At 39.1% G+C, this 20,402-nt stretch overlaps 1 protein-coding gene across 1 annotated transcript in view; it reads left to right on the plus strand.

Moving 5' to 3' along the window:
* Positions 1-20,402, plus strand: part of LOC136857496 (HCLS1-associated protein X-1) — a 330,999-nt gene that overhangs the window by 192,301 nt on the left and 118,296 nt on the right. The window contains exon 4 of the mRNA XM_067136194.2: positions 1,008-1,185. Coding sequence (XP_066992295.1) covers positions 1,008-1,185 — 178 coding nt within the window. The remainder of the gene's footprint in view (positions 1-1,007; positions 1,186-20,402) is intronic.

Here is a 20,402-nt window from a genome sequence, read left to right on the forward strand (position 1 = left end):
AAGTGTTACGACCCCAGAATATATCGCAAAAGTGCATAAAATGGTCATGGAGGATCGTCAACTGAAAGTGTGGGAGATTGCTGAAGCTGTAGGGATGTCTTATTTAAACCGAAGAATTGGGTATGAAAAAATTATCCGCAAGATGGGTGCCGCCGCTCTTGACATTGGACAATAAACGCACCAGATTGAAAATGTCGGAACAAAGTCTGGCCCGTTTTCAGTGCAACCAACAAGATTTTTTGTGCCGGTTTGTGACTACAGATGAAACTTGGGTCCACTACTATACCCCAGAGACAAAACAGCAGTCAAAGCAGTGGAAACATGCTGATTCACCACCACCAAAGAAAGCAAAGGCAGTACGTTCGGCCGGAAAGGTCATGGCCTCGGTTTTCTGGGATGCAAAAGGCATTCTGCTGATAGATTATCTTCCTACTGGCCAAACAATTGCGGGGCAATACTATGCAAACCTCCTAGACCAACTACAGGTAAAGATACGCAAAACAAGGCCTGGTTTGGCAAGGAAAAAGTCATCTTTCATCAGGACAATGCTCTGCTGCACACAAGTGTTATTTCCATGGCAAAACTTCATGAACTGGGGTACGAATTGTTGCCACATCCACCGTATTCACCTTATTTGGCACCATCAGACTTTCATCTATTCCCCAAGCAGAAAATTTTCCTCGGTAGACGGAGATTTTCTACAAGGGAAGAACTGACAGCCGAATTGGAGAGGTATTTTGCAGGCCTGGAGGAATCTTATTTTCGAGATGGGGTCAAGGCATTGGAACATCGCTGGACCAAATGCATTAGTCTACAGGGAGACTACGTTGAAAAATAAAAGCAGTTCCACCGAGGTAAGATGCTTAATTCTAGTACATTCCAAGAACTTTTGAAAACACCTACGTCCTACGTATAATGTGTCTGTGTATTTTTTATGCATTTCAAACATTAGTTGCATCGTATGTGATCTCGGCTAATGTATGGTATTGAACTTTCTTATTTTTAAGGTTTTGGAAGTATCTTTGGTGAGGGTTTTGGAAATGTGTTTGGAGATTTTGAACACCCCAGGGCACTACAGGAAGGTGGTAACAGGCCGAAGGAATTGTGGGAACAGTACTTGAAACCAGGCTATGACAAGGATGACTTCCTTCGTGATGATAAGCAGGATTCAGATCTTGATGGCAAGTAAGTGATGAGAGCTTCGATTTTATTTATTGGGAAAATTCTGTAACTCTTGTAATTCCATTGAAAATTGGTATTCACAGCCTCAGATACCATGTGACACCATTTAGGCTACCTGCTTGTCAGATGACAGAGAAATAGATCTCTGTTGGATGGCATCTGTGTTGCCAGATATCATCATTTGTCTTTTTACTCGATGTATGTTTGAACTGTTAAATGAGCTTTGTGGTAAAATACCTAAATAAAACTGCATCCTGAAGTGCTTGCTAATATTGTAAAATTTTTGTCTGTTTTTGATAATGCCAGTGCGAAGATCTCACTACCTAATGTTTGTAACGTTTATCCCCCAGAGGTTTTTGCTGTCCTAAAAGCTACCTGGTGGTATCATATGTGATCTTGGCAAATGTATGTTATTGAACTTTCTCTCTCTTAAGGTTTTGGAAGTATCTTTGTTCCAGGGTAACCAGACATCTCATATTTTACGGGGCAAGTATGGTATTGTTGTTAAATTTTCGCATAGCTTCTATCTGGTAAGGTAGTTGTGCTGTATACGCTTGTGTTTCCATCTGTGATGAATACCAATGCCTTTTAGCAGTGCATGGGTCACCCAGTGTGGTGGGTATTACACGCAATAGTCCACGTCTTGTTCGTGTGAAATGGTCAGGTGTGAGAAGTATAGTATATGTTCTATTAGGAATTAAAGAGAGACTCATATGCTGTACATCTGGAGAAATGCTGATGAGCTCTTACATGAAATAAGGTAAATACTTTATTTGTCATTATTTTAAGACAACATTATAAAAATTCTACACATGTATACATGTTTACAAGACACTTTAAAACATAGTAAGGACATTGAACACTTTGAACGTTGACTGAAAGTTCAGAATGCAACATCATGTCGTGACAGCTTAAAAAAATAATACAAACTGTCATCTTTGGCGTGACTGTTACATTATCGGTAGAATGCACAGGCTTAGTTATGTGAAGCGACGAGTAGGTGGTGCACAAGTCGGTAGAAGGGTTGTGCGACAATAAATGTTGAGGGCCTAAAAATAATTCATGAGTGAAAATAGAAAGGCAGATGGAATCTTTGACAAACATCCTCACCTGTTTCCAAGCGGCCTGGCTCACCTTGAGTGCTAACGCTGAGTGCTGTACTGGGAAGTCGCTTGTAAGGCAAGCTCTCTGCTGCACTATGTGGAGGGAAGTAGTCATTATAAATAGAGACTTCCTCTGTTGCTTTTCTCACGCCGGTAGGATTTTGTGTGCAAACTGTGCTGCACTATGTGCAGGGAAGTCATCATCATCATCACCATCTGCAGGAGTAGAGAAAGAATCTGACACCTGGGCATGAAAAATGTATTAATTATTCCTTCAATAAGTATATTTAAGTTGTGAGATGGGTTGCATTTTTTATCTGTGTCAATAAAAATGTTTTCCAAAATAATAAGTACACTGCCTTTATTACTTAAACAAAGGATCTGAAGATCTTGCTCTAAAGAGGTAAGTGAGTGATTAGAATCAATCATATGGCTCATGGCTGAAAATCTATTATATCTAGACGTGTTGACTAGAGCAGTATCATTTGAGTGAATTCTTTAAGATAATAAAATCTTTATTGGACAACTGTAAAACCTAATACACATTTGTGCACATTACCTTTTTTTATTACAAATATATCTTGTATGTTGGATTAGAAGTTGCAACAAACTGTCGTCTCTTGCCAACTGAAATGAAGAAAAGGATATGTTGGGAAAGGAATCTTATGGAAACATTAGAACTGAAAAGATTATGATAGTATGATCATTTGAAGAGACTGGCTTTAGATCTTCCCACAGTATGAGAGGTACTCATATTTCGTTGTCATACTGTTTCACAACAGCATTACTTTCAGTGAGCTGCAAATTCCATAGCAGGCTAGAAATATCTCATACTAACTCAGTCTACTAATCCAGTGCTGAAAGTCATAGTACATCGTACATAGTACAATGCGGGTGCAAACTGTGCTGCACTATGTGAAGGGAAGTAGTCATTATAAATAGAGACTTCCTCTGTTGCTTTTCTCATGCCGGTAGGATTTTGGGTGCAAACTGTGCTGCACTATATGGAGGGAAGTCGTCATCATCATCATCATCATCATCGTCGTCGTCATCATCCTCTGCAGTTTCCAGCTGTTGGCCGGGTCTGCTTCGAACATAAGCCTCTCCATCTCCTCTTGTCTTCCCACCACTTCTCCCTAGTCACTCTTGCCCAGTCCTCTCCTCTTCTGTGTACACACTCTTCCACTCCTTTTATCCACCTGTCTCTTGGTCGTTTACCTGTTATCTCCATTTCGTGCATCCTCCTCGGTATCCTTTCTTCTGTCATTCTCTTCATGTGTCCATACCATCTAAGTCTGGATACCTCTGTCCTATTCTGTAGTGGCTCTTCTTTTACTATATCACGAACCTTCTCATTTCTCATCTTATCCCATCTTGTCACTCCTATCCTGCTTCTAAGAAATTTCATTTTACTTGCCTGTATTCTATTCACGGCTCTGTGCCTCATTACCCAAGTCTCAGCTGCATACGTCAGAATAGGTATATAGTACATCGTATATATCACCCTTTTGCTTCTCAGAGGTACATCCTTGCTCCAAACCGGGCTTCTGACACTTTTCAGGAATGCTCCTGCTTGTCTTCCACGCTTGATTATTTCCTTATCATTTCTTCCACTTTCCTCTATGATACTTCCTAAGTACAGTACTTAAAACTCTCTACCTTCCTAAGTTGTTCCCCTCCAAGCATTATCCCTCTCGTAGGTCTCTCCTTTCTAGTTGTGATCACTATCTCGCTCTTTTGGGCATTAAATTTCATTCCATATTGTTCCACCTCATCTACCCAAGCATCCAACTGTTCCTGGATATCCTCTTCCTTTTCTCCCCAGACTAACAGGTCATCTGCAAACATCATCACTTTCATTTTTCCTTCTCCAATTTTCCTTACCACTTTTGTCAGTATCTCATCCATTGTTACTACGAAGAGCAAAAGTGACAGAGCACTTCCTTGTTTTAATCCACCTTTTTGCTCAAACCAGCTTGTTCTCTCTCCTCCTATTTTCACACAACTGACACTCCCATTGTACATCTCCTTCACTCTTTCTACGGTCTATTCCTTGACACCTTTTCTTTGTAAGGCTTCCCAAATGGAGGGAAGTAACCATTATAAATAGAGACTTGCTTTTCTCTCGCTGGTAGGATTGTATCAGCAAACTGTGATTTTATGATAGAGAGGGTACTGCTTTATTAAATTAGTTACTTATACTATTTTGATGCCATTGATTGTGGCATCATACACAACCATTAACCTGGCTCAAGGAAGATAGGGTCATCTTCCCTGTCCTTCACTTGAGTAATTCTTGCCTGGATCATCCACGTTGCGGAGGTGGGTATCCTCCACATCAGTAGGCCGGTGTGAAGGAGAGCTAAGTTCAAGCAGGGACCCAGTCTCATGGGTTATAACGTCGAACCCATGCCCAGGGTTACAGGTGAAGATCTTAACAGCATCTTAGGCAGAGAAGGAGACCTTCAGAATGGTGAAGATGGTGGATGAGGCAACCCATCCTCTCTGGGGAAAATTAGACAAGGAAACTACTGCCTTCTGGAGAAGAGGGATCTTCAAAGGTTAAGGGAGTAAACCCTGAAAGAAAATCCTCAGATGCGTTAGGCTTGGCAGGTCAGCAGATAAGTAAATTTGTACTTGCTTTCAACTATAATACAAGCCTTGGATGGAAGTTTCAAAATAGAAATGGAATTGACAAGTCTGTTGACTACAGTTGCACAGTATGATGGTAATGCTGATGTTCGTGCAAGTGTTAGATCAAAGAACAAAACCGGATTTGGAACAATAAATATTTTAACAATGAATGGGAAGGAAAATGAGTTGATTGACCTAATGGAGAGACGAAAACTCGACATCCTGGGATTAAGTGAAGTAAAATGAAAAGGGAAAGGAATGAAGAAACTACGAAAGGGGTACACCTTGTACTGGATGGGTAACAGTAAAGAGAAAAGAAATGGAGTGGGATTTGTAGTGAATCAGAATGTTGAACCAATAGCTGAAGTTAAGTATGTAAATGAAAGAATTATAATAATGCACATACATGTAAACAAGGAACTACTGAAGATAATACAGGTGTATGCTCCACAGACAGGATGTAGTGTGGAAGAAAAAAGAAGAGTTTCTCAATGAACTGGAAACATATTGTTGGAGATGGGATCATGATAATGAGAGATCTGAATTCTCATGTGGGAACTGATAGAATGGGATATGAGAATGTTCTGGGCCCACATGGGTATGGCGATAGAAATCAAGATGGAGAGAAAATGTTGGACTTTTGTGTCAGAAATAACCTGATAATAAAGAACGCATGGTTTATGAAGAGGAATAGCCATAAGATCAGCCGATATAGTTGGGATGGACAGTATGGAACGCTCATCGATTTTATAATAACAGACCGAGAACGTGGAAGATATGTCATAAATACGAAGATAATCCCCAGTGAAAGTATGGAAGGTGATCATAAATTATTAATTGTGGAATTAAAACAAGTAAAAATCCCTAAAATTGTATTGAAGAAGAAACCAAAGTTCAGGGTTTGGGAATTGGAGGAGCAGGATAGAAGAATGGCATTCCAAGATTGTATAAAATGGAAGTTGCCTAACACGAAAATACAGAGTGGAGAAAGAGAGTGGGACAATTTAACAGACATTTGTGGAAGCAGCAATTGAGGTATGCAGGAAAACAAAAGCAAAGGTTAAGGGAAAGGAGACATGGTGTTGGACAGACAAAATAAAAAAAGAAATAAAAGAAAGGAACAAGGTAAAGAAAGAAATGGATAAGGCAAAGCAAAAAAAACGTATCAGAGGGATGAGAATAGAATAGAAAGGTTACATGTGGAATACAAAAGATTGAAACTACAAGTAAAGAGAGGAAGAGAAGGAGAAATGTTGGGGAGAGTTTACAAACAAAATTGAGCAAGATAGTTAAGGAAATCAGAAACTGTTATACAGAGTAAAAAAATTGAAAAGAATAAATCAAGGAAAAATCAAGGCATTACAGAGGGAAGATGGATCCATAGTATATGACGAAAATGGTCTTTAGAAGGTGATGGGAAAGTATTTTGAAAAACTTTATAATCAGGATGACTGCTCAGAGAAAGAAGGAGATAAGAAAATGGAAATAATAGATGGAGAAAAAGAAGAGAACCCAATAACATGGTTGGAACTTGAAAGGGCAGTGAAAGCAATGACCAAAGGTAAAGCAAGTGGAAAAGACGGATTCAATGCTGATATGATTAAGGCAGCAGGAAGCATTGGACTACAGTGGCTATACAGTGCCCTCAGTGCCATATGGAAGGATGAAAGGATATCTGAAGATCGGCAACAAGAAAGCATTGTACCACTGTTCATAAAAGGAAATAGGAAGAAATGTGATGATTTTTTTTTTTTTTGCAAGTTGTTTTACGTCGCACCGACACAGCGATGGCAATGATGGGACAGGAAAGAGCTAGGAGTGGGAAGGAAGCGGCCGTGGCCTTAATTTGCCTGGTGTGAAAATGGGAAACCACGGAAAACCATTTTCAGGGCTGCCGACAGTGGGGTTCAAACCTACTATCTCCCAAATACTGGATACTGGCCGCACTTAAGCGACTGCAGCTATCGAGCTCGGTGAAATGTGAAAATTAAAGAGGTATAGCCCTGTTATCACATGGGCTAAAAATAATGGAGAAAGTCATAGACAAAATACTGAGAATAATATAATAGAGTATGAACAATATGGCTTTAGAACAAATAGATCAACAATAGACTTGATATTTACAGTGCGAACGATAATGGAAAAACATCTGGAAAGGCACAAGAAAATCATCTTCGTATTTTTGGATTTGGAAAAAGTTTATGATACAATGAAGAGAAACTCTGCATTTCAACTCGCATGTCTTCTAATCCATAACTCTTCATAATACAGACTTCCCTCGACGCACAAGTATTCACATATTCATATGATTCATATCGGATCCATATCTTCTTATTTTATAGTAACCATCGTCCTATCTAAATGATATCTCTATGCTTCATAACCTCTCTCAATAATATTTTTTATAAATTTTATATAATGAAACAGCATAATTCAGATATTGAAATTAAAGCAGACATTTTTAGGTCCGACAAAGAAAATATAGATCTAAGCAAGAATCGTTAAAAGAAACATAATTGTTTATGAATATTTTTGAATATTTAATCATGTATCAGCTGATCACATGTGTATTTCATTTCCATGAACGAGCAAGACAAGATGATATCTCTTTAGAAGATGGGCGACGGACTGCCTGGGGATTACTTAAGCCAAGCCATGACAACCCGAGACCGCAGATGACGATTGCATAACCAGCTACCAGACATGCGTGTTGTTCCCAGCAGCAGAGGATGATCCAGACCTAAACCATCCCAGAGGGGGAAGAGACAAGATAAGTTTCTTGTTCAAAATTTAGGTAGTTTGATAGAAATTAATTTTATTAGGTCATCAGTAGTCGAAATATAGTTGTGGTGCCATTTTTAATCTTCAGAATTATCCTATAACATGTTAGATTCTCGCGAGTGATTTCAATATAATTCGATTTATAGGGAGTAGGCAGTCTTCTACTTGAATAAACAAATCCCAAGGTTAGATAATGGTGATATCCAAATAACATTGTGCCATATTTGAAGACGCAGTTCTCATAAGAAGAGTATGTTATAAGAATAAACAGATTCCAAGCCAGAGTTGAGATAAATGTAGGTGACATATTCAAAGAACAAATAACAAAGAATATAAGTGGGTGTTACGTTGTTTATTGTACATTGAGATAAAAGAAGAAACGGAATGTTTTAAGTGATGAATGATGCAAGTTAGGATCACACATGTTGGTAATTCAATAACCATGTATGTCATCAAGGAAACGCATACTACAGTAATTGCAATGTATTTAACCTAATGTAAAACATATGATGATAGTTCATGGTCATCTAATAATATCCCTACCATAAATAAATGTCCGTTATGCTTGTATATAACAAAGTTGAACTTCTTATAGCTACATAGTTTTAAGTAAGTCATGGGACTATTGGAGTAATATAGTGGATCATTGCTTCTGTATAAGAGAATATGAATGGGTTAGTGTTGTTTAATATCTTCAAGAAGAAGATTTCCCTAATACTAATTGGCACATGCAAGTTCTGTTCAAATCATATAAGGCTATAAATGACATACTTGACTTTGTGATTGTCTTATTTTCAATAGGAATGTGAATTCAGGACATATCTTTTGAATGATAGAAAAATAGTAAGTTATTAACAGCATATATATTGGCTGAACTAAACAAGAAACTTGTCAAGTTTCCAATGCTAATGATAAAAATAAATTTCATGATACAATTCAGAAATAAAGATCATCATCATCATCATCATCATCATCATCATCATCATCATCATTTTACAGTTCCAGTTTCCCGGGTACTGCTGGCAAGCCTCTTCCATTCTGTGTTATTGAGATACGTTCTCTTGTTAATGACCTCCTCCAGTGTCCTTCCCTGATCTGCAATGTCCATCTTTACGATGTCCATCCAGTGGGTTCTTGGTCTTCCCACCATCCATTTCTCTGCCACATCTCGCTCCAAGTTAACATATGCTGTCCTTGTTGGCTCCATCCTCATTACATGCCCAAACCACCTCAGTCTGGAAATACTGATCCGATCTAACAATGATGTAACAATCCCAGCTTCCTTCCTAACCACATCATTCCTCAACTTGTCCAGTTTTTTTTAAATTGTGGACCTAAGGAACATCTCGGATGCCTGCAACCTTGATTTTGTTGGTACTTTGGGATCCTGGAGAAGTGTTCGTACTTGCTGGTAAAGTGTTCGTACTTGCTGGTAAAAGTGAGAGCTATTCTGCCCACTATTTGCCACCTCATTTGTGGCTAGTGTATCTCGAGATATTACACTACCGATGTATGTAAAACTTTCCACACTTTCTAGCATGATGTTCGCCACTCGTCCCTCTCTGTTTATTGCCATCACTACTGTTTTGAGTTCACTTATGGTTCGTACCCCACTGTCAGCAGCCCTGAAGATGGTTTTCCGTGGTTTCCCATTTTCACACCAGGCAGATGCTGGGGCTGTACCTTAATTAAGGCTACGGCCACATCCCTCCCACTCCTAGCCCTTCCCTGTCCCATCATCTCCATAACACCATAAGACCTATTTGTGTTGGTGCGACGTAAAGCAACTAGCAAAAAAAAAAAAAAGTTCACATATCTTGAGATTGAACTCCTGGAACTTAACCTTCCATTCATTGAGTCTCAACTGTACTTGTTCCTCAGTTTCTCCCCATATCATAACATCATCAGCGAAGGCCATTGCATTTAGTTCACCAGAGATTTTCTTGATGTTCTTCATTATGTCATCCATTCTGCGAACCATGTGACCTTGCCGCGGTGGGGAGGCTTGCGTGTTCCAATGATGCAGATAGCCGAGCTGCAGGTGCAACCATATCGGATGGGTATCTGTTGAGAGACCAGACTAACGAATGGTTCATCGAAAGGGGGGTAGCAGCCTTTCGGTAGTTGCAAGGGCGGCAGTCTAGATGATTGACTGATACGGCCTTGTAATAATACTCAACATGGCTTAGCTGTGTTGATACTGCTACACGGCTGAAAGCAATGGGAAACTACAGCCGTAACTACCTCCCGAGGACATGCAGCTCTCTCTGTATGAATGATGTACTGATGATTGCTTCCTCCCGGGTAAAATATTCCGGAGGTAAACTAGTCCCCCATTCGGATCTCCGGGTGGGGACTACACGAGAGGGGGCGATCATCAGGAAGATGGATACTGACATTCTGCGAGTCGGAGCGTGGAATGTTAGAAGTTTGAATCGTTGTGGTAGGTTAGAGAATCTGAAAAGGGAGATGGATAGGCTAAAGTTAGATGTAGTTGGTATAAGTGAAGTACGTTGGCAGGAAGAACAGGATTTTTGGTCAGGCGACTACCGAATTATCAACGCAAAATCAAATAGGGGAAATTCAGGAGTTGGTTTAATAATGAATAAGAAAATAGGGCAGCGGATAAGCTACTACGACCAGCATAGTGAAAGAGTTATTGTTGTCAAGATAGACACCAAACCAATGCCCACCACAATAGTGCAGGTCTATATGCCTACTAGTTCAGCGGATGATGAAGAAATTGAAAGAATATATGAAGAGATAGAATTTAATTCAATATGTAAAAGGTGACGAGAATCTAATTGTGATGGGAGACTGGAATGCAGTAGTAGGCCAAGGAAGAGAAGGTAGTACGGTAGGAGAATTTGGATTGGGACAAAGGAACGAAAGAGGAAGTCGGCTGGTTGAATTCTGCACTGATCATAATTTAGTCCTTGTCAATACTTGGTTCAAACACCACAAACGACGGCTGTATACATGGACGAGACCTGGAGACACTGGAAGGTATAAAATAGACTTCATTATGATTAGGCAGAGATTCAGAAACCAGGTGTTGGATTGCAAAACTTTCCCAGGAGCAGACGTGGACTCTGACCCCAACTTGTTGGTCATGAAATGCCATCTGAAGTTGAAGAAATTGAAGAAAGGAAAGAATGCCAAAAGATGGGATCTAGACAAGTTGAAAGAAAAGAGTGTGAGAGATTGTTTCAAGGAACATGTTGCACAAGGACTAAATGAAAAGGCTGAAGGAAACACAATAGAGGAAGAGTGGAGAGTCATGAAAAATGAAGTCAGTAGGGCTGCTGAAGAAATGTTAGGAAGGAAGAAAAGCTCAACAAAGAATCAGTGGATAACTCAGGAGATACTAGACCTGATTGATGAATGACGAAAATACAAGAATGCTAGAAATAAAGAGGGCAGAAAAGAATACAGGCGATTAAAGAATGAAATGGATAGAAAGTGCAAGGTAGCTAAGGAAGAATGGCTGAAGGAGAAGTGCAAGGATGTCGAAGACTGTATGGTCCTGGGAAAGGTAGATGCTGCATACAGGAAAATCAAGGAAACCTTTGGAGAAAGGAAATCTAGGTGCATGAATATTAAGAGCTCAGATGGAAAGCCACTTCTAGGGAAAGAAGACAAAGCAGAAAGATGGCAGGAGCATATCCAACAGTTGGATCAAGGTAACGATGTAGATAATTTGGTTCTGGAACATGAAGAGGCTGTTGATGCTGATGAAATGGGAGACCCAATTTTGAGGTCAGAGTTTGACAGAGCTGTGAGTGACCTAAATAGGAATAAGGCACCTGGAATTGATGATATTCCCTCTGAACTACTGACTACCTTAGAAGAAACCAGCATGGTAAGGTTATTTCATTTAGTGTGCAGGATGTATGAGACAGGAGAAGTCCCATCCGATTTTCGGCAGAATGTTGTTATACCTATTCCCAAGAAAGCCAATGCTGACAGGTGTGAAAACTACCGCACCATTAGTTTAGTATCTCATGCCTGCAAAATTTTAACACGTATTATTTATAGAAGAATGGAAAAACAAGTTGAAGCTGAGTTGGGAGAAGATCAATTTGGCTTCAGAAGAAATGTAGGAACACGTGAAGCAATCCTGACTTTACGTCTGATCTTAGAGGATCGAATCAAGAAGGACAAGCCCACGTACATGGCATTCGTAGATCTAGAAAAGGCATTCGATAATGTTGATTGGAACAAGCTATTTATGATTCTGAGGATGATAGGGATCAGATACCGAGAACGAAGAATTATCTACAACCTGTATAAAAATCAGTCTGCAGTGATAAGAATCGAGGGCTTTGAAAAAGAAGCAGCAATCCAGAAAGGAGTGAAGCAAGGCTGCAGTTTGTCCCCTCTCCTTTTCAGTGTTTACATAGAACAGGCAGTAAAGGAAATCAAAGAGAAATTTGGAAATGGAATCACAGTCCAAGGAGAGGAAATCAAAACCTTGAGATTTGCCGATGATATTGTTATTTTATCTGAGACGGCAGAAGATCTCGAGAAGTTGCTGAATGGTATGGATGAAGTCTTGGGTAAGGAATACAAGATGAAAATAAATAAGTCCAAAACAAAAGTAATGGAGTGCAGTCGAACGAAGGCAGGTGATGTAGGAAATATTAGATTAGGAAACGAAGTCTTAAAGGAAGTAGATGAATATTGTTACTTGGGTAGTAAAGTAATTAACGATGGCAGAAGTAAGGAGGACATAAAATGCAGACTAGCACAAGCAAGGAAGAGCTTTCTTAAGAAAAGAAATTTGCTTACTTCAAACATTGATATCGGAATTAGAAAGATGTTTTTGAAGACTTTCGTGTGGAGCGTGGCATTGTATGGAAGTGAAACATGGACGATAACTAGCTCAGAAAGAAAGAGAATAGAAGCTTTTGAAATGTGGTGTTACAGAAGAATGCTGAAGGTGAGATGGATAGATCGAATCACGAATGAAGTTATACTGAATTGAATTGGTGAGAGGAGATCGATTTGGCTAAATTTAAAGATAAAAATTTCATTGTTCCGTATTGAAATTATTGATGTTAAAAATTAAATAACTGGAAAGGAGATACAGATTTAAATGCAACAACTGCAGTTCCTCCTACGTCGGACAAACTGGCCGCAACTTCAATATCAGGTACTCTGAACATGTCAACGCCATTAAATACAACAGATTCTCTGCCATAGGACAGCACATACAAGACTCCAAACATAGTTTCACCAGTATTGACAATGACATAAACATACTTAAAATCATTAACAAAGGCCCCCTCTTAAACATTACTGAAAATTGCTTTATCCACCTTGACCAGTACTTCAACCCTAATTTCAATTTAAACGACATTTCTGAAAAACCCAATATCCTTTTTGACTTCCTAATTCTTCTTCTCAAAAATTCCAAATTCCAAACCCCAATTCTATTTTCCATGTCTTACATAGTTCCCACCCACATTTTCTACCTCCAATAACCCACCCTCCTAACCCACCTTAAACTACCCCTCCTTCATTTCCCTATCTTATCTTTCCTCATTACCATCTAACTTCAATTTCTTTTATTCTTTCTCTTATTTCACTATCACTCTTCCTCGTTTAATTTATTCTCCTCTTTCAAAAATTTTTGTCTTGCGCCAACTTCGACTACTTCAATCATAACCTAAAAATTTTTTCTTTTTAAAAATAGCGCACTGTGCATATAAGTTTTCATTTGTTTTCCGATATTGCGCTTTTTACTACATTTTTTTCTTCTCTCTACAATTGTTTTTTCAAGTCAACTGTTTACCAAGAACTTAACTGGAGTACGGGTGCTCATTCGGTTGTACTAATTGGCGTCGTATATTTTTATATACGTACTTGGCTTCCCACAGCCGTGACAGGTTCTGGACCTTCGAAACGTTCTCCACTCTACTTTGGTGTTTGGCCGCAGCGCGTGACCTTGAGTGTTCCGCGCTGGTCACCGGGAGCTGGCGGCTTTCTACTACAGATTTGTTCGTCTGCGAATTCAAGCCTTTTTGATCTTCGCATGTTGATTGGTAGTGTTGTGACTTTGTGCAGGACAGAATGTGGTGTCGTGTCTTTGTGCCTAACAGAGTGTGAAACTGACCTCCAACATTCATAAACATTTTACATGTTTTTTATGGCTGATGATGACCTGGACTAAGGTCGAAACCGGTCCCATTTAAATAGAAATGTGATTGCTACGTTTCTTTCTTTTGAGTATTGAATAGGTTGAACCTCCTTTCCAGTTATTTAATTTTTAACATTGGCTAAATTTGACGAGAAGAAGAGATAGAATGATAGGACACATCTTAAGACACCCAGGACTTGTTCAGTTGGTTTTTGAAGGAAGTGTAGGTGGTAGGAATGGTAGGGGTAGACCAAGGTATGAATATGACAAACAGATTAGAGCAGATGTAGGATGCAATAGTTACGTAGAAATGAAAAGGTTAGCACATGATAGGGTGGCATGGAGAGCTGCATCAAACCAGTCTATGGACTGATGACTCAAACACAACATATTATTATTATTATTGTTATTATTATTATTAATATTATTTATTTTCCATTAATTGTAGGTAAATTTATGGATGGTGGATGGAGAAAGGGCATAGCCCCACGTACACAAAAGTGCCTCCATCACCACTTAAAATTACAATATTCAAATATACAATTACATTCTACATAGTGTGCTTCTATACAGTTACCATATTTACATAATACTCACAAAACCTGCTCAACATTCAAGTAATTTGACACACACTCTCTCTCTCTCTCTCACATAAACTTTCATCCGTCCTCCCACTCATACTGAACATTCACACAGTAGAAAAATGACATTATGTACAGAAGGTTTCATTATATACACATCCTTTTTACCTCTGTACAAAATTTCTCTGGAGGTAGTTCTTTTATCTGAGGGGTTAGTTCATTCCACAGCCAAGCAGAACGATTAAAGAAGCCACTTTGATACGACACTGTTTTTGTAAATCGAGGGAAAAGGGACACACCTCGACCTCTTTGAATGGAACAAAATTTCAGCTGTAAGCAGTTGAAAGGGTTTATATAAATGTTACCTGCGAGAGATTTTCTCAGGAAAGCAATATCTATTTGTTTACAGAGGGTTGTTATGGGGGGCAGTAAGATGAAATGTCGTATGGCTTTTAGTGCCAGGATATCCCAGGAAGGGTTCGGCTCGCCAGGTGCAAGTCTTTCTATTTGACACCCTTAGGTGACCTGCGCGTCGTGATGAGGATGAAATGATGATGAAGACAACACATACACCCAAGCCCCCGTGCCATTGGAATTAACCAATTAAGGTTAAAATCCCCGACCCGGCCGGGAATCGAACCCGGGACCCTCTGAACCGAAGGCCAGTACGCTGACCATTCAGTCAACGAGTCGGACATGGGGGGCAGTGACCTGGCTGTATTTAAATGACTGTGTTGAGTAATTAGTTGTTCTGCTTGGTGTTGAACTCCCTCAAGTTTCATCATGTTCTCCACTGTAGTAGGGTGTCAGGAAGGAAGCCTGTACAACAGTATTGGCCGTACTAATGACAAATAGGTTGTCTGGACTGCTTTCTTCCTGGCTCCCAGTAGAGATCTGCGGATGAATCCCAGGACTCTGTATGCTTTGCACCTTATTTCCTCTACATGCTTGTTCCATTTTAAATTGCTGCAAATGTGAATACCAAGCAATTTTATTGAGGTGCAGGGCATCAGGTTTTTACCACACAGTGAAATTTGGTGTTGTAACTGTGATCTTGCTCTAGTTAAGCATATATATTTACATTTCTGTACATTTATAGACATTCTATTTATTTTGCACCTCAGAGCCACACTATCCAGATCTGACTATAACTTATTTACGTCGTTCTCATTGCGAATGGCTCTGTAAATGATGGTGTCATCAGCATACTGTGCCATAGAAGACGATACACAACCTGTCAAATCCAGCGTAAATATCGTGTACACAAGCGGTTCTATCACACTACCTTGAATCACACCCGAGGTGACTAAAGTTTGTTCTGACCTGGCCCCACTGAACACAACGCTCTGCGTCTGACCTACCAGGAATGCATAAAATCAGCTTCATGGTCCATATCGCACTTCAATAAATACTTAATTGTGAATCTACCAGGAATGATCGAAACCATGCCTGCAGTTTGCCTTGAATGCCATACTTGTTAAGTTTTAACAACAGTCGTTGATGAGGTACCTGATCAAAGGCCTTACTCCAGTCGAGAGTTACGCAGTCCACTTGGGATATATTAGACTGGACCAGGGAATGTGCCACTCATCAATTACTGTTGTTAAAAGTGTAGTATAGGATTTCCCAGGGAGGAATTGTTTGGATTGTTTGGTACTGGGGCAGCATTTCTAGACCAAGTAATTTCAAGATTGAAGTCACCAGCAATATAAATTGCTATAAATGCTTACAATATAGTGATTATTTTAATCCACCTATTCAATACAAATTGGTTTTGTGTTGCTAGTTCATAATACTACAACACGAATTTACAGGGACATGTTTCGCTTTATTTACAAGCATCTTCAGCCTACATAATTGTCTCAAGGTGAAGACCTGTCATATTTGGATTGTTTTTACAAATTTTTTGCTTGAGTATAAATCCATGTTTAGTAATAATATGTAAAAAACATAGGAATTATGTACACATTAAAAGTATGACAATATGAATTACAATGTTGAATTGAAGTAACCCTTAATTCTAAAATACATTGACGTCCAAAACATAGCAACTACAATTTAAAAATTTGGTTAAAATTGTTTTCACAATTACAATGTTGAATTGGAGTAACCCTTAATTCTAAAATACATTGACATCCAAAACATAGTAACTACAATTTGAAAATTTGGCTAAAATTGTTTTCACAATGCTGTAGTTGATTGAATCAACTGTAATATGGCTTTAAATTTGAGTCATAAATATAAACTGAAGGTTAAAATATAGGAGCCATTTTTTTCTAAAATCCATTGATTTCTGGAACACAGTAACTTACAATGTTGAGAATTTGGTTAATAATTGTGATCTCCAATGCAATTATTTAAAATAACTGTGATTTGACTCCATGTGTAATTTGAGTTGAAATGATATTCTAAAAATTAAAACCTTGGAAACATTAGAGACCAGCTTCTAGAATTTTCGAGGCTTGCTGCAGTTTGGTGATTTGAACAGTGAAAGTATTAGAATAATTAGTTCTTGTTTATTGTGACTTGAATATCCATTGGTAGCAGATTGTATTAATGTAGTTGTAGTTAAAAGGGGGGCATTACATTGACCATTGTTTGTTCTGATGTGCTTTTTGTCTTCTGTTTCCACTCATCCCTGATAGATAGGATTACTGCAGCGTACCGAGGTTTTTTTAATTTGCTTTACGTCGCACCGACACAGGTCTTATGGCGACGATGGGATAGGAAAGGAATAGGGGTGTAAAGGAAGCGGCCTAGGCTTTAATTAAGGTACAGTCTGGTGTGACTGGTGTGAAAATGGGAAAACACGGAATACCATCTTCAGGGATGCCGGCAGTGGGGTTCGAATCCACTATCTCCCGGATGCAAGCTCACAGCTGCGCGCCTCTAACCACGCGGCCAACTCGCCTGGTCGTACCGAGTGTAACAGCCTGCCTATACATTGGCAGGAAGTAGCTGGAGAGTTAGATAACTTTCTTCTTTAGCATGCCATTCCTCTGGTTCATACATTTTCTGATATTACTGGTATGTAACACACTGGTTCATCATAGCATTCGAGCTATTCAATCCCTACTCTGAGGCACTGATTGGAATGAGTAGTGTGAATATTTAACGGAATAATGACAGAGGAGTGTTCACGGCAGTCTGCGACCTGGTTATTCCAGTTCTGGAACATTGGACTGTTAGATCGGCACCGTAGTACTGTTTGTTGAAAGTAAGAAAGTGTGAGGTTTTTCATTTGATCAAGTATTTTATATGATAACATTGCTTTCAATCGCTACATTCCTACTGACGTTTTTGTAATGACCTATGTTGAATTCAGTTAGGAAAACCACCAAGTCAGTCTTTCTGAGAATACCGTAGCGAAGCACGGGTACATCAGCTAGTTATTACCAAACATGGATTTATACTCAAGCAAAAAATTTGTAAAAACAATCCAAATATGACAGGTCTTAACCTTGAGACAATTATGTAGGCTGAAGATGCTTGTAAATAAAGCGAAACATGTCCCTGTAAATTCGTGTTGTAGTATTATGAACTAGCAACACAAAACCAATTTGTATTGAATAGGTGGATTAAAATAATCACTATATTGTAAGCATTTATAGTAAATTTCAATACGGGTCTAATCATGAGATTAGTTACATGTAATGATCTTTGCTCCAATACGGCTGATGATGACCCCTAGATGGGTCGAAACTAGTACCGTGTAATTTATAATTTTGTAGATATATATTGTAGTATTGAAAAGGTGGAAACGTTTACGTTGTTATTATTATTACTTATATAATATAAATTGCGTCGTAATTACTCTGCACTTGTTGCACACGCTCCAGAGAGGAGAGCAATGCATTGTTCATTGTTTGTGAGGACTTTGGTGTATGATACACTGAACCGATGAGGAATTTATTATTACCGCACGTAATTTCCACCCACACGGCTTCAGCTTTCGTTTCCAACTCGGGACGTCTTGTTGGATTACACTCTGGTTTTTCAGCAATAAGTACTCCGTCTCCTGTGGTTAGGATCCGGTCCGTACAGAACAAGAATCTGGTAGCACTTCTGAGTCATTAATTGTGTCTAAAAGCCATGTTTCACTGATACACACAGTAGAGGGATCTAGGCTTGAGAGCTAAGCGAGAATATATTCTTTTCTACCTGGACGTAAAATGCTGCATGCATTAAACACAAAGAGAGTTAGATTATTATTTACATATTTACAGTTGTAGCTATTTACAGAGTCACTGGTAACGTCACTGGTATTGGAAAAGAAAGAGTTCGTTAGTGGCGGCATTTCGCATTGCCAGCAAGTCCACGTTCTTTCCCCCCCTTCTTTAATTTCCTGTATTCTGATGTAGAAATTTGTGCACATGCCTTCAACACCCCTATGTCTAAAAGAGATTTAAATAACGAATTGAACACCATCCGTAATATCGCTAAATTTAATGGCTTTAACAACTTTTTCATAAACGGTATAATCAACAAATTCGAACACTGTCCTAAAACTACGTTATCAAAAGACAAAACCAAACCCGTTGCATTTTCCACTTTCACTTTCACTCAAGATGCTTATAAAATAACTAATGTTCTTAAAAAACACAACATGAAAATTTCTTTTAGAACCAATAACAGAAATCTTGATATATTACACAATTCTAAATCTGGAGTATACAGATTCAAATGTAACAACTGCAGCTCCTCGTACATCGGACAAACTGGCCGCAACTTCAACATCAGATACTCCGAACATATCAACGCCATTAAATACAACAGATTCTCCGCTATAGGACAACACGTACAAGACTCCAAACATAATTTCACCAATATTGAAAAAGACATAAAAATACTTAAAATCATTAACAAAGGCCCCCTCCTAAACACTATTGAAAATTGTTTTATTCACCTTGACCAATACTTCAACCCTAATTTCAATTTAAATGACATTTCTGTAAAACCAATATCCTATTTGACTTCCTAATTCTTCTCAAAAATTCTAAATTTCTAAACCCAAATTCAATTTTCCATGCCTTACAAAGTTCCTACCCACATTTTCTACCTCCAATAACCCACCCTCCTAACCCACCCTAAACTTCTTTCTCTTCGTTTTGCCTCATGACTGAGGCGTCGTGACTATCATAATATTCAGCCCTCTAGCCGATGAACCATACTCCACCATTCTTCCCTACCTAAAGTTTTCAATGTGGTTACTCTGAGAGAACACTGTAGGGGGCCGTTCACCATGTCAATCCATCGGGTTGGTACTCGTCCTCGTTGTCTGGTTCCCTGGACTTTGCCCTCAACAATCAGCTTTTGAAGACCACTATCTCGGCGCATTATATGTCCAAAGTAGTGTACAATCCGCTGAGAGACCTTACACGATAGACGAACCTTTATCTGAAGTTGGTTCAGGATTTATGTGTTCGTACGATGAGCTATCCAAGGAATCCTTAACATTTTCCTCCAGCACCACATTTCAAAGCTTTCTATCCGTTCACGATCACGTTTGAGGATGGTCCACGTCTCTGCGCCATACAAGAAGACTGAGAAGACTAGAGATTCAACGAGTTTCTTTTTTGTCTTAATGGTGATGTTGTTATCTTCCCAGATCTTCCGCAGACGGATCATTGCTACCTTTGCTATTTCAATTCTTCGCTTTATTTTATCTTTGGAACCACCAGAATTGGATAGTAAGGAGCCTGATATACTACTTCACGCCCTCCAATCTGTTTGATATGTGGACTGTTGTTGTTCTTACAATCAACAATCATGACTTTGGTTTTCTGTCGATTTAGGCGTAATCCAATTTCTAGGCTTGCTTCCTCTACTCTCTTGATCAGCTCTGTCAACTCCTCTTCAGATGATGCTATCAAGGTGGTGTCATCAGCAAATCTCAAGTTGTTGATCTTGCATCCCCCAATGGAAAACCCTTTGTCCCAGCCATCTAATGCAGTTCTCATTACATATTCACCATAGATA

The sequence above is a fragment of the Anabrus simplex genome, chromosome 1 (assembly GCF_040414725.1).
Source record: "Anabrus simplex isolate iqAnaSimp1 chromosome 1, ASM4041472v1, whole genome shotgun sequence".
Classification (NCBI taxonomy): Eukaryota; Metazoa; Arthropoda; class Insecta; order Orthoptera; family Tettigoniidae; genus Anabrus; species Anabrus simplex.